At 39.8% G+C, this 15,722-nt stretch overlaps 2 protein-coding genes across 4 annotated transcripts in view; one reads left to right on the top strand and one right to left on the bottom strand.

Annotated features, from left to right (window-relative positions):
* Positions 1–7,362, bottom strand: part of ZNF654 (zinc finger protein 654) — a 56,312-nt gene extending 48,950 nt beyond the window's left edge. Inside the window, exon 1 of one of the 3 annotated variants that reach the window (XM_032795087.2) lies at positions 7,156–7,362. In XM_032795087.2, coding sequence (XP_032650978.1) covers positions 7,156–7,287 — 132 coding nt within the window. In that variant the 5' untranslated portion in view covers positions 7,288–7,362. Of the gene's footprint in view, positions 1–6,392; positions 6,703–7,067; positions 7,107–7,155 lie in introns of those variants that run through there. The other 2 variants (XM_032795089.2, XM_032795088.2) reach the window with 2 other exon arrangements.
* A 390-nt stretch (positions 7,363–7,752) lies between these two features.
* On the top strand, positions 7,753–14,413 carry CGGBP1 (CGG triplet repeat binding protein 1). The gene is made up of 2 exons (XM_032795085.2): positions 7,753–7,949; positions 9,344–14,413. The coding sequence occupies exon 2, from the start codon at positions 9,363–9,365 to the stop codon at positions 9,864–9,866; it is 504 nt and encodes a 167-aa protein (XP_032650976.1). The 5' UTR covers positions 7,753–7,949; positions 9,344–9,362; the 3' UTR covers positions 9,867–14,413.
* The last annotated feature ends 1,309 nt before the right edge of the window (positions 14,414–15,722 follow it).

Below are 15,722 nucleotides of genomic sequence, written 5' to 3'. Positions count from 1 at the left end.
CATTTGTAAAAGGCTTGTTTTTCCATTTGTAAAATGGGGCTGCTAATTTACACCCAAACAGTCATTGTTACAGAAAGTCCTTATATGAAAAAAGGTTTGTAATTGACATTTTCATACAATCTTTAAAAGTGGTGACAAATCTAAGTTTAGAAGGCATTAGGTTTTCTAAAATTTAAGACCAAAAGAAACAATTTAAACAAAAAAAAAATCCCATGACAATTTTAAATACATCTTTGTAATGCCTGACACTCATGCAGCATTAAAAAAAACAGAATGTTTATTCTAAGTGAAATGAACTTCATTCTTTTCTACCGACCAAACTGAGAAAAATGCAGTTAAGTATGTAAAGTGCAGAGACAGGCTAAATGAATTTTTAAATTCCATTAGCTTCCAATAATCCAAGATGTTACACACAAGTTTATTTACAACATATGATCTGTCTTAATAGATTTGAAACAACTGTATTAGATCAATTCAAAAATAAAATTCAATAATACTTATTCTGAAATTTGCAAAATTAGCTTCTATTGGACTTCTGCATATGAAACAGCCCAAGAATCAGGCCCTATACAAAAAGAAAAGCATGTTAACAGTGGCTGTGAGAACTTGGATAGATTTTGTATGATCATATATTGATACACAATTGATACAAGGGCTGTAACATACATTCTGAGGCCTTAGGAACTACCTTTTACTATGTGAGAGGGTTAAGATGCAGAGTAATGCATAGGGATTGAGCTCTGCAACTGCCTATAATATCAGTGAGATTTCAGTGGTTAAATTCCTATGCACAACTTTGAAAACAATATATTAGGTATGGGACTCATGAGGGCCCCAAAACACATGAAGGTAACTAGGGGCTGACATAACCCATTACACTAAGTATCAAGGGGCAGCCATGTTAGTCTGTATCCACAAAAACAACAAGGAGTCCGGGGGCACCTTTCGTGGGTAAGGCGCTATCGGACTCCTTGTTGCCATTATACTATGTTTTTGGAGGTTTCTTTCGCATGTTTAGAAAGTGAATACAATGTTAAGTCTTACTATCTAGTTTAAACTGAACACTTTTTTTTTTTAAAAGTTGTATTAATAGAATGGCAACAAATGGATTTACTCAAGACAAAAACAACTCAAACATTCACATTTTTCCTACCTTAAGGTCATATCCAATGTCTTTGTATCTAAATTCCATATGAAAATCAGGCGCACACACTCAAAACAGATACAGATAAAAACTATATTTAAGACCCTACCTTAGCCATTTTTTTCCTGTGAAAAATGCAACAAATTACACTATTTTGGCCTAAACGCTTACCAAATTATCTTTTTAATTCCTAGCCTTTATTTTTAAATTAGATGCACTGACCACATTTTTCCAGTATTGTCTTAAAAGGTTTTATAAACAGTATTTTAAAAATTGCTCCCTGGCTAAAACGTGTATTAAACCATTTCAGCAACCAAGTTTTCACTACTAAATTATCTGAGAACAGAAAACCATCAGACGTGCTGACATCTGCAAAAACAAAACAGAACCAAACTGTGGTGCAAATGGTGCCACCTCACCCTATGCAGGGTGTAAATTGATGCCACAGTAGAGGACAGCAGGTAATGTTCAGTCCTTACACTCCTTTGCTATTTAAGACCAGTATCATTTAGTAATTTTTTTAATGATTTTGAGCAACATTTAAAATAAAATTTAGTATCTTTACACAACCATATAGACAACTATATAAACCCAATCACAAAATATCCGCTATGGTGAACATGAATTTAAGTTATTAACATATATGCTGTAAACTGATCTACGGAGCTCCCTTTAACCAAGTCATTAAATAATAAAGGAGATTTCTACAAGTATTTCTTAGGAAGACAGAAAGTACTTTTCTCAAATTTATGCACATTAAGTGACCAAAAAAAGGAAAAAAAAATCAAGTCACAGCAGTGTTGAGTAACATAAAAACGTTACTATGCATTCAGAGGGGCTTACTCACTACACTGATAATGCATATCGTGATACTGTTTTCACCAGAATTGCAGTGAGCTGTCAAGATATTTTCATTTACACGTGCTTCCACAATTTACCATTAAGATTTGTTTTCAAAGCAGCTAAGATTGGAAATACTTTCTTCTGACAGTACAACATCCATAAACACACTTAACCTTCTAGAGAGTTGCCTTAACCTTCTACTTTAGCCTATAATTTGTCTGGAGTCACCATCCACTGCTTTGCACCTAGAGGTAACAACTTCCAAATGAAAAGAATAAAAACTGAAGTCCCTGAAAACAAACCATGTGTTAATGACTTCAAATTTTGTATGCAGTATCACTAGTGTTTTGTCAAGCTCTTTCAGATACCCAGTTAAAAAGATGCTATTGAAGGGCCACGTATAAAATATCAAGAAGACTATTTCACAGAGGTGGTCACTTGCAGCCAGTACTGGTATGCACAAGTTTTTAGTTAAAGATCTTTAATTTTACACAGTAAGGAAGTTTGAATTAGCTCTTCTATATGAAGAAAGCATACTGTATTGACATCAAGAACAAAAACAGCAATCTAGGACACAAAAAGCAGTCTCGAAGCTATCATAATGGATTACTTGCAGGGGATTAAGGAGAGGTCCTAAATGAACAGTGAAATTAACAAGAGTGTTTAGGTTCTTGTATATATGTTTATTGTTCTACATTACTAAATACATTCTACAGAGCTTGAAGAGTGAGTTGTACACTCCTTTATTTTCTACCAAATTGGTAAATAAGCACAAACATGTACAAAGAGATATACCTCTACCTCGATATAATGCTGTCCTCAGGAGCCAAAAAATCTTACCACATTATAGGTGAAAATGTGTTATATTGAACTTGCTTTGATCCCCCGGAGTGCTGCTTTACCGCGTTATATCTTAATTCGTGTTATATCAGGTCACCGTTATATTGGGGTAGAGGTGTATAGGGTACAGATCGATGTATTTTAATACAGATTTAATGGATGTGGGTGAGCATTGCAATAAGTCACGCCAGAGTATGACATAACAGGGTACTAGTGCAAGCTACCTAATAGGCTGTCTTGAGTACACAGTGAGGCACAAGACTGAATGCCTTCAGCCACCCAAAAATGCAGCAATTGCCTACTAATACACAATCTGAATAGCTGACTGCTACTGAAATATGTATGGCTCATTCACTTCACATTTAAAAAGCTTTTGAAAAAATAATTAAACATTTGTGTGTAGGTTTAAGCAACACATCACCACCCTATAAAAAGAACTTCAGAGTGAAAGAATAAGAGGAATTGCAGGGAAATTATATATACTGTCTCTCTACTAGTCTATTATTTTCCGAGGACTTACTTTTTTAAAAAAAAAAAAGTATCTATTCACTACCACCAGAAGCCCATTTACCCTTTCAGTAGCAAGTGTTAACTTGCTTTCTTTTATAAATTTAAGTCCCCAGGTCTGCAGCCATCTCCACCAACCCAGAGTCTTTGCACCCTGAAAAGCCCCTTGCAGAATCATAACCTACATGTAAAATATTAAGCATCTATACTTTACCTTTCACCCTAGAAAGTCTGGCATAAGTAGCTGAAATAGCTACATACTGCTTCAGAAAAAACATTGTCAGAGAATGAGACAGTGTAAAACTGTCACTTACTACCTCAGCCTCCTATTGCCTCCCACTCTCAAACAGTGCTGGTTTTGTCTTTCCCCAACATTACCCACCTCCATTCCACATAATGGGATCAGATATTTTGTGAGGCATTTTTTCTGATAAGATTCCAGTTGCAAACTATTGCATGCTGGTGCACATCTATAACATCACAAAAAAAATTAAACCAGTTGTCATTTTAGAGAATCCATGTACACCACCACACTAATCTGTTCTTACCCTGTTAAAATCCAGGCACATCTATCCAGAGAAGCACTATTTGATATACAATATACAACAGAGATTGTCATAACTGCCTCTTCAGCCACTATCTTAAATTGAAATTCCAACACAATAAAGCACACTTCAACAGAGTAAGGGGTCCTTCTGTTCAAACATATGGTACCTCTTTATAACATATCCCAACCATAAAAATCATCTGTGTACACGTTCCTCAGATTGCGTAGTGGGATAACACCTGGACCAGCAATAATAAATTATTTGGTGATGCTGATTTATACCACTGTCCATATTAACTTACAACCTTATTATTTTAACAGTTTACTTGCTATTTTGGAAAGGAACAAATCGCTTCCTTTAGGCAGTTCAACCTCATAGCATCTTTTCTAAGTAATTACGCACATAGCTGCTGCTTCTCTTTGACCAAGGAACAAGAATGTCAATTAAATTCCACACTACTGAAGAACTTTAGAAAGGAGAAGTACAAGCTTTTTTTTCTTACTGGTACAAAAGGGAGGGAGGAGGGGAGGAGGTTGTGAAGTGGTCTGTCTCTTGGTCGAACTTAATCAGCACAAAGCTCAGATCAAGAGCCTAGAATGTTATGATGGGTTCTAAAGTGAGTGAAGAGAAGATATTGTTTAGAGAAGGAAGAAAATATCTAAATGAGAAAAGGAATGCCAAAGTAAACAGCATTTAGTAGCAAGATGGAATGTTTTTTACTTAGTTTTAAAAGGAGACAACAAATTGAGACAGACTATAAGTCATTGTGATCTAGAAAAGTAGTAACAGGAAACAATACATCTATGCCATCATTCTATATTAGCAAGCAGTTCTGCTGCATGCAGACTGAGGTGGAAGGCTTTTTGCACTAGTGCAAACCTCACTATAGATGTTCTACATTGATTTAATATAGGGCTTGTACCTATGTAACCTAATCCGTTTCCAAACCATGATAAATCATAGCTGCAAACCCTGCTTTACACAGTTGCAGTTCCTCTATGTTGGCCATGTGGAATAATACAGTTACACTTGCATAGAAATCCCTTATGCCAGTGGTTTTCAAACTTCTTCAGCTGTGTAACCCTTTCCAAATAATGTAGTCCAGCTTCTACCCTCACTTGAGATATGTAATGACCCTAACCATGACTGGATTGCCAAGTCTTATTAAATAAAATGTGTTGTCCACCAGCATAGGATTTTTTTCACATATTTCTTGACAAGAGCTCACATATCCCACTGTGAAAACCACTGCCTTATGCTGGCAAGCCTTGAGACTCAAGGATACTTTCACAAGACTCCAAGGATTATGCCTTGAATAAGCACACAAATGCGCATCCACTGTTCATCTGGTCAACATTAAAAATCTGATAGAAAGAAAACAAATTCTACTGACACTCACTTTTGTTTGGATTATTGAAAATTTGTATGCTGCCTAAAGAAAACTGAATCCTTCACACACTCAAAATTAGCACCCACCTCCATTCTTCAAACTGAAGAGTAAGAGGGTAGAAAAGTTTTGGAAAATCTCTAGCCAACAAAACTGCAGCAAAACCCAACTGTTTGGTGATTTAAACCACTGTATTGCTAATAGAATAGATTATACATTTTTGTATCCAAGTTCCCTCTCTGGTCTTGGCTTCTTCCTGTTGCCTATTAATTCATCTCCCTGTGTGGGTGGTGGTGGTGGGATTAGCATATACAACTATCATCTCACCAGCACCTCTTCCTGAGGCAATAGGGTGCATTACAAAACAAGTTGCACTGGCAAGACTTAAAGCAAAACCCCTATCCTTGGATAAAGTATACCATTCCCTGTCAAAATTAACAAAACTCAATTTCAAAGTCACAACTTCTGTCTGAATATTTTGCCTATTATTGTCACAATCAACAATTAAATTATTATAACTGAAATATTTGGCAGTTTTCAGTTTGTACTCTTAACATTGCTTACTGCCAGTTTATGTTTATTTGACTGTCTCACAACAGAGGGAAGAAGAATGTTTAAACAACAGAAATATAGCTGTAAAACCACTACCAAACTATTTTCAACTCATTTGTTATTTTTTATTGATACTACCATAGCGCCAGCATTCTCAGTCATAGACCAAGACCCTGCCGTGCTAGGCTCTGTACAAACACAGAACAAATGGGAAGTCCCTGAACCAAAGAGTTTAGTCTAAATTTCAATACACTCAGTGTCAAGTTAGTGTCCCATTCAATGAAACAACAGGAAAGCAAATTACTGAAAACACAAAATATCTGGCATTCTATCTACTGAGAAAATATGGAACTTTGGTAAAGGACCTTCCATGTCCGCAAAAAATCTCCTGGAGCTGTATGTCAGAAGTTTAAAAATTAAATAAATTCACAGAATTTTCTAGGCCAGAAACTAAATAGCTGGGTGGCACTTAAATGGGACAATACTTCCTCAAAATGTACTGCCTGGTGTCCAATTAAACCATACAGGAAAAATCACCTGCAGTTTTCTCGTTAGCTAGTCAGGAACCTACTTCAAGATCAATGTCGGAGGCAATCCAACCATTATGAAAGGAGTTAAGAAGAGGGTCCTGGTAGCACGGGGCGATAGACGCTGTCATTTAGACGAGTGTTTCCTATTGACGGTCAGTGTCAACAATCTCCCCGCCGCCTCCAAACATCCCCAGTCACACAAAAGCCACACAAGCTGGTTGGCTCCCAGCGCAGAAGAAAACAACCACCCAGCACATGCTGCCATTTCTCGGGCTAGGGGGTGCCAACGCCTAACCTGAGGTGGCGGAACAGGCCCCCAGCCGCGCTGGGGCCCGACCCATGAACCTCCCCCCACCCCTATCCCAGGCCTCACTTCCCTAGCGCAGACACACCCGAGCCCGAGCCCCGGCCAGTTCTCGAGCGCCCAGCGCTACCCTTCGACCCCACCCGTGATATACCGGGAGGAGGAGGGGAATCCAGCAGCCGGGGGAGGAGGCCGCACACAGGGCGAGGAGAGGGGCCGCTCCCAGTCACCGCCGGACACCGCCAGGGCTCGGCCCCAAACGGGGCCCCGGTGACGGGGACAAGCCCCTGACTGACCTCGGAGAGGGAAAAGCGAGACTGCGCTCCCCGCTCTGGGGACGAGGCGATACCCGCCGGATGGGCCCCTCCCCCGGCCTGACAGAGAAACCGAACCGCACCGCCTCCTCCCCCACCCGTAGGAACCGAACAGGCCCCAACAAACCAGACGCCCCCCGGGCGGGGGAGGGGCGAGGAGCGGCCCGGAGGCGGGGCGGGGCTCACCTGGCAGAAGCGGCGGCAGTAATACTGGCTACTGAGCGCGGGCGAGACCCCGGCGAGGATGCGCGGCCCCGCGATGGCCTCCAGCTCCTCACCGAGTCGCTCCGACTCTTGGTCGCTCTCGTCTTCCGCCATGCTGCTCCGGCCACCCTGCGCGTACCGAGCCCCCTCCCCCGCCCCGACACACCGGATGGACCGCCTCCTCGCCAGTACCTCACATCCGGCACCGCCCACCGCCCGCGATCTCACGGGCCACTGAATGTGCCAATCATCTGCTAACGAGGGGGCGGGGAGAAGAGTAGCCAACGATCTCACCCTTAACTCCTCCCTTCTCCCTGTCTCTGATCTTCTGCATTTGATTGGATGAAACTATCTTCATTACTTCGATTCTGCCTTGTGATTGGTAGGAAGTGAAGTCAATCAATTTCAGCCCATTTTTTCCTACCTATGATTGGGTTTTGTATCCGTCCATCATAGTGAGCCTTTCCCCACACCGCCTTCAGATTGGACGAAAGAGCTCTCAACCATACGATTTTTCCCGCCCCAACTTTGTAATTGGACGGAATCTCTTTACATTCGAGCAAGGCGACCAGCGCTGCTCAGACAGAGAAAATCAGTGTCATCCAGTCTTTAGGATAACGACTCACTGATTGGAGAAGACGTTGCTAGGTTGCCAAGTCCCGCCTACCGCGGCTGGCTGGGTGGGTAAATCGCTGTGGCCGCTGCTTGTGCGGGGCCTGCTCGCCAGGGGGCGGAGACCGGGGGCTGCCCGGCCGGGCCCCGTCTGCCCTGCGGGGGTAAGATGGGACAGGGGTGGGAGCGCTGCGCTCTTGGCCTGCGCGGGGAGCCGGGATCGGCGCCGCCTTCGGCCCGGGTGGGGGAGCTCGCGGCTGGGGCGGGTAACGGTGCCGGGCGGGGAGGTCGGGGTGTTGCATTCGGGGGTGATAGTTCTGCTGCAGGAGCAGGACGGGCGGGTTACACTGGGGGGGGGTGCGGGTGTTAGCGCGAACCAGAGATCATAGTTCTAACCACCCCGTTTCAGTTTCTCATCCCTCCCCAGACACCCGCTGCTTTTGTAACAGCAAACTACTTATTTTGAAGGGTTTAGGCCGAACAGAGGTAACATCCGTGCATTCATCTCAGAGATGCATCACCTCGTACTTGAAAAAGCTGGGCCCCACTTTTGCAATGAGATCGATGCTGGTTGTCTATTGATTTCAGTGCGGCCTTGTGAAAGCACAAGGCGTTGCCTGTTGCTTTCTAATGCTATAATCAGTAGGGCTTTCCGCTGGTAATTGCTTAAAACTCAACCCAGATTCTACTTTAAATACATACATATTTGGGATACTAACAGATAAGGGGTGGATATTCTCAAATCAGTTCTGACAAAGGATCAAGTGTTTCCATTAGCAATATTTGGAAATGTCCTGTTAATGCTACACACTTTGAGAAGTGTGTATCTGCTGGAATAAATTGTATTGATTCCAAGGAGGTAAACAGAATGAAGCAATGTTTACTCTCAAAACAGCACTTATGCATCAAAATGAAATGTTTGTCTAATAGAAGTAGTTGGGAAGAAGCTACATATCTTGAACAGTAAAAATCCCTTCTTAAAGTACACATCTAATTTCCAGTCATGAGCAGTTTTAATTTATTTCAAACTGGGTCCTGTCCGTTCTGCAGCTATAGAAACTTCTGAACGTTTTCCCCTAATTCGTGAGACATTTCTGCCTCAACAGAAACCTTTTCACCATGACATGAGGCTGCACATCTTCCATTCATGTAATTTTGTCTCAGCTCCTGGAAATTTGTCTGTTGTTCAAGATAAATATCATGTCAGCCAGTTGGTGTAAACATTTTAAAACAGATAGCTGTAGGGCCTCGTGTCTCCCACAGGCTGTTCAAGGTGACTTATTAACCAAACAAATCTGAATCATAAGTAAAACTCTGGATTCTCCAGACTACTGTGGGATAGTTGAAAGGGATATCTAAATTATCTTTAAGTTTTTATATATAGTTTCTTAAGTACACTTCTCTCACATTGTTTTCCTGGTGGTCATATCTAGCATGTACAATATTTTGCACACAGTTATATCTAAAGTGAATAAAATACATCTAGATATATAAATGTGGAGCCTAGGACACTTGACTTACATGAATCTGATATGTGTCTCTCTTGTTTTTTTAAAAGAAGCTTAGTGAAAACAATAATGGAGCGATTTGGAGCGAAAGCTACTCCTTCCCATAACCGTTCTAAGACAGCTTTGTATGTGACCCCCCAGGATCGTGTAACTGAGTTTGGGAGTGAACTGCATGAAGAAGGAGGGAAATTGTTCTGTACTTCCTGCAATATGGTCCTGAATCACGTTCGCAAATCTGCAATCAATGACCATCTCAAGTCTAAAACTCATACAAAGCGGAAGGCAGAGTTTGAAGAGCAGAGTGTCAGAAAGAAGCCGAGGACCCTGACAGCTTCTCTCCAATGCAACAGTGCTGCTCAGACAGAGAAAATCAGTGTCATCCAGGACTTTGTGAAGATGTGCTTGGAAGCTAACATCCCACTTGAGAAAGCTGACCATCCATCGGTGCGAGCTTTCCTGTCTCGCCACGTAAAGAATGGTAGTTCCATTCCGCAGTCAGATCAGCTTAGGAAAACGTACCTGCCTGATGGATATGAGAATGAGAACCAGGTCCTCAGTACGGAAGACTGTTGAGAAGATGACTATTTTTGGGATGGAGTATTAAAGTTACATATTGATGGCGTGGTTTATTTTTATATTCATGCGTACACAGTGTTATATTGGTTTTACAGTTTGTTTTGTATTACTGTAGAAATGACAATCTATCACCAAAATTAATGATGAGCCACAGACTCTTGATAACTCTACTGTAGAGTTTATATCCACTGTGATTCAGAACTCATTTTCAAGATTGGGAACATCTATGTAAAGGCCACCCCTAACTGTGACATTAACAAACACTCACCTGTCCATGGAGGACTTTCCATGCCAACTCAATCACCAACATGACATCTTCATTACCACAAGAAAGGACCGAACAGTAGGAATTACTTTACTACATCAGACCTATTGACCATCTTTGTTCAGTATTCTGTCTCTGTCAATGACCAGGAATAAGTCTTGTACTGTTAGCATGCAAAAAGTCGTATAATGGCCAATTACACAGTAACCTGCCCACAGAAGCAAATTCTAACTGCTGGTAGAAGTTGACTTATACCTTGCATCAGGGGGACTTAAATCCTTTTTAAAATCTCTTTTATCCTATCTAATGTAACTCTGGATGTTCTCCTCTACCTAATTATGGCTTCACTTTTCTCTTAAAGCAAGGAGTTCAATAGGTTTTTTACGCATTGCATAAAAGAAAAAACAGTTTCTGATGTCAGTTTTAAATTTACTGTCTTGCAGTTTCAGCGCGTCTCCTTATAATAAGCTGACAGACTAGTATCTTTGTGCAAGGTGCCTTGTGCAGCTCCTGGGCCTATGAAACACATGCCTGGTCACAGTCCCTAATAATATAGTTTGCTGTGTGTTTTCCTAGCATGACAGCAGAAGCAGAACATCATCTTTTCAATCTGTTAGCTATAAACAAGAACTCAGTTGGAACTGATTAGGACACGGGAGTAGCAGTTCAGGAGTCCTACTTGAGTATGGGGTCACTTAAGCTCTTGCACTCATATCCTTTTCCTGAGTCTTGTGCTTGTCACAGACTAAGTAACCTAACTGTGTTTTTAAAACAGTTCATGTTGATCCCAAATAGCTCATGTAGCTATGAGGTACCAAAAAGGATGCAACAGTAGAATAAGCATTATCTGGGTTACAGTTCCTTTTCCAAGCCAGTGCCATATTCACTGGATCATTAAAAAAGTGACTTACTGTATTTCAGTAATGTGTGTCTCTTTCTCTAAATTGTGTAATTCTCAACCCTTTTCACATCTTTTTTGGAGTGTTGAGTGTTATGCCTACATTAAGTATGGTGGTAGCCCACTAAATTTTAGAGTCCAAGAAAACTCTTGGATGAGGAGAGAGGATACTGTGCAGAGGCAAGTAACACAACTGCCTTTTCTGCCTGCCTCCTCTGGGCTGTGATTCTGTGAGGTGCTGAGCATCTCCTAGGCAGTGCAGCATGCTCTCCACTCACCATAAGTGTGCTGTCTCTCGGGTTTTGCTCCTCCTGTTTTGCTGCTTTTTCCCTATCTTGGTTTTCTCTAACTATATTTCTCATTTTTCTTTATTTTGCCCTTTTCATTTTAGGGTGCTGACAGTAGCATTAACTAATAGTGCTTACAGGTGGGATGGTAGAGGGACAAAGACTAGCCTATTAATTTGGTTGGTTTCTGCAGATCTCGGTAGTGTAAAATACACATAGCTTGAAGAGAGGAAACAGTTTAATGCTGACTACTTTTATGCAATCTTCAAGAACTTGTCAGAACAATGGCTCAAAGTGTATTCACACAATTTAATCATTTTTTTCTTGCAACTGGTTGCCTGCGGTGCAAGGTGTATTTATATGGGCACAGCAAACTAAATGAATAGCGTGCAGGCAAATCGTTGCACCGGTGCTAAGCCCCACTGAAGCCAGTGAGGCTCAACACAGAGCAGTCTGCCCGTTCAATATCAATTGCTGGCTTAGGACTGCAGAAAGAAATAGTAGTGGAAATCTTTCTCCTGATCTTGGATGTCTCAGTTTGCCTTCACAAGTGTGACTAGTTATGGGATGTGCTTGTTCCGCCTTAGGATCATGCATTGCCTAGGGCTGGTAATGTTGCATATAAATCCTCTTAAGACACATGAGTATGAGTTACCACTGCCAATAGCCTTTTCTGTCTTAAAAAATTGTGTTCTTCCATGACAGCTCCTCTTCTTGTTTCAGTGGAGTCATGCTATCTGCACTTCATTAATCAAAGTTAGATATCTTTGAATTAGTTTTCGGCTCCATCCATAGAGTTGTATTAGGGTTGAATCACAAAGGGAAAACGGTTGTGCATATTGAGAAAACAGCTTGAGGATCAAGTATCAGAGGGATAGCCCTGTTAGTCTGGATCTGTAAAAGCAACCTGTAGCACCTTATAGACTAACAGACGTTTTGGAGCATGAGCTTTCATATTCACCCACGAAAGCTCATGCTCCAAAACGTCTGTTAATCTATAAGGTGCTACAGGATTCTTTGCAGCTTAAGTATGAATTTTTGAAATCAGTCTTCCATTAAAACAAAGAAAAAAGTGCTATTTTAGGTACTAGTTTGAGATGACTAATTCTGGCCTTGATGTTTTTTAATAATTTTACATGCTATTATTGCTATTAAAGTCGCTTTGCAAAAGACCTAAACAGAAATGTTTTTCTCTGCTCTCTACTATCAAACTAATAAATCCTCTTCAAAAAGCTATGTTAACATTATGATTAAGCATGTTGGTACACAGACTAATGAAATGAAACAAAACAAAAAAGGCTGCTTCACTCTTGTGTTAGAAGAAACAAAAAGTGACAGACAACTTTGGTAAATAAATTATGTTGTTTTTCAAGTATATAAGGAAATTACTACCAATAATTGAAAATAAACGATTAGTAATATGATCAAGAGACCCTTGATATCAGCTTTTTAAAACACTATATTTATCTATATAAAGTGATAAAAATCTGTGGTCTAAAATTCTACTTTGATTATATCAATTTACAAGTTTGATCTAATTCTTCATAGGCTTTTTAGAGTACTTCAGTGCTCTAATGTAAAGTCAGTGCGAGCAGCACAGCCCTTGTAACAAACCTTTGGGTTGTCCAGATATCTTGATGTCATTAAGGTTTGACAACTAATGTCCCAAATAATAATTGAAATACAGCAGGTGTTATGAAAAGAATAAATAGACATGTTAAATACAAGGCACATACCGTCTGTATGAGATAATGGGGGCTATATAGTGAAACCTTTCTCGAGCATCACTGTAGCTGTACTAGTGGAAAAATGATAATTTTTCTCTTTTGACACTTTGTTTCAGAAATATCAGACATCGGTTGGTTATGGCAAGTGTTAATAAACAAAATATTAAAAATACAAATGGTATTCCAGGCAAATTCGAGTCTAGAAAAAGTAAGTGTGACAGGCACGTGATGAGTTATTTATTCTGTTTCTTGTGTAATTCTAAACATAATCCGAAATACCTGTGAGACACTTGTTTTCTTTTAAAATTAGAAATGCGTCCCATGCAAAATCCCAGAATACCCCTGCAAACTTTGTCATGGTCAGATTTTGCCCTTGTCTAATTACACTTGATTTTGGGGAGAAATTTCAATCAAAACTTCAACTGGAACTCATCTCTAACTTTCATTAATAGACTGTATCTTAGGATTTCAATATTTAATGAAATAGTTTATTTAAAAATCCCATGGGGTTTCCTTACTTTTACAAGAGCTCCACATTATTTTTCCAAATGCTTCCTGCAGAGAGAGCTCTTAGTCAATGGGGGTGGGGTGGTAGAAACTTCTAGTTTTCAATTACCTCTAATATGGTATAGTTAGGGGTCTGCTGCAAATGGCTTTGCCACTGTTAAAATATTTGCTGGTTATGGTTGTTTTTTTTAACGTTGTAAATAAGCTAGATTAACTAATTGGCATCTGGACACTACTTTGACATGCATTTTTAAAAGCCAGTTTTCAGAGTAAGAAGGTGGGCAAAAACAACATTCCATGTTTCACAGTCGTTTGTGAGTTTATGCACCAGGTTTATTGTAGTTTGTTCAGCCAGTTTGTGTCTCCCCAGGACACAAACAATTCAAGTTCTTGATGTTTTTTTAGCTCTAATTATTTTAAAGCATATAGAAACCTGTAATTTGGCTGGTCATTAGTTCATAGGAATCATGAAACATTTTGCGTAGTTGGAGAGAGAATGGCTTTCAGTTAAAAGAGAGACTTGGTTCTGCAAAGTGTTGGACATTCTCGTGACAGAAAAACTCATTAGCCTGAAAAGGATTATTTTAGTCTGGGTTTATTTATTTTATTTTATTTTTTTACTGTTCTGTGGAACTGAACAGTGAAGCACTCCAGCCCTGGTTGTTTGATACCATATTGACCTAGTTTTCAGAGCGTCTCTGGAAGTCTGGCAGTGAGATATATTCCTTGTTTATTGTGTTCACTTTGTACTCATTGCTAACTTTTATTTGCTCGAGCATGTAACCTGAGCACTCATTGTCTTTGTAAAATTTTAAAGTTGTATGTTGAAGTCAATAAATTTTTGAAGCAAAAAAAAAAAAGTTAACATTACCAGCTGTTTGAATGCACCATCGTGAGTCACAGAAAGCTTGAATTGATTACTAAAGAGGCCCTTCTATACCTGTGTTTAAAACTGAAGATTTTATACTAAATCAAAATGGCATGGAAAGAGTTGTTTCACAACAAGTTGATGTTCAAGGAGGAAGGATATCCCAGTGATTAGGATGCTAGCCTAGGAATGGAATTGGATCCAGGTCTGCCAAAGTCACCTAGTCTCTCTATGGCTCAGTCTGCAGGTGTAACACGGTGATAATGGGTGTTGTGAGGATTACTATATTGAAGATTAAGAGGTGCTCAGATATGGTAACGGGCCATAGATATAGTCCTTTAGTTCTGTAAACATATATTTATGTATAAACTGCTTTATATTATAATACTTAAATTTCTTCATTTGTAATGCTGTTTATAAAATTATAAAGATAAATATAGAACAAACAAGAATCACTGGATATATAAATATGTCTGAGGATGAATAAAATATTCAGAAGCTGCTGCAGTTCAGTGGCAAGGAAAGGCAGTGCCCTGTCTGGAATCCTGAAAGAGGATGGCACAGAGCCTGGAACTGTTACTGACAAGTAAAGGACATCGTCATGTGGCAACCCTTTTGCAGATCCCCCACTGTAAGAATCTTATGATTTGCTACATAATCCCACGACTGTTCTAATGCAGTTTAAGTATTTGAGTGCCTATGCAAGGATCTATGGATCAGATGTTTCATCCATGTTTATAAAAAGTCCTACCTCCCCATTATCATCATAGTGTAGGCCTAGTAAGAACAAGTATTGTGCATTGGCTGAAGCAGACCACTTCTGGTATGACCCAGGAAGTGTTATTTTAGTTAGCCTATGTTCTGTTACATCTGTTGACAAATGGAAATATTTTCATATTTTGCACCAGTTTTTCATAATGTAATTAAAATAAAAGCAAAGTTAAAATTACAAAAGAATGCTTTAAGAGCAAATACTTATAATACTAAATAATACTTAGTCCTGCCATTAATGCAGGGAACTGGACTAGATGACCTCTTGAGGTCCCTTCCAATCCTATGATTCTATGAAAGTCATTCCATAATGTGGGATTATAGGCTGGTGGTTATACCAGAGGAGGTGAGCTTGTGCATGCTGGTGCATACTTTAAGCCTATTTTTTACAGTCGTTCAAAAAATTACAATTACTGCATTTTTGCTGGGTGATAAAATTGCAGCAAAACAATAATACAACACAAATAAAACAAACTGCAATATAAAAAAGTAAACCAAAAACAGTGGAAGGTAGGCCTGGTTTGACATAC

This window comes from Chelonoidis abingdonii, chromosome 1 (assembly GCF_003597395.2).
Source record: "Chelonoidis abingdonii isolate Lonesome George chromosome 1, CheloAbing_2.0, whole genome shotgun sequence".
Classification (NCBI taxonomy): Eukaryota; Metazoa; Chordata; order Testudines; family Testudinidae; genus Chelonoidis; species Chelonoidis abingdonii.
Note: the sequence above shows the minus strand (reverse complement) of the source record. Positions and strands in the feature narration are given on the sequence as shown.

Bases quoted from the DNA above. Each gene is read 5' to 3' on its own strand.
- CGGBP1 (XM_032795085.2), top strand. From the start codon at position 9,363: ATGGAGCGATTTGGAGCGAAAGCTACTCCTTCCCATAACCGTTCTAAG.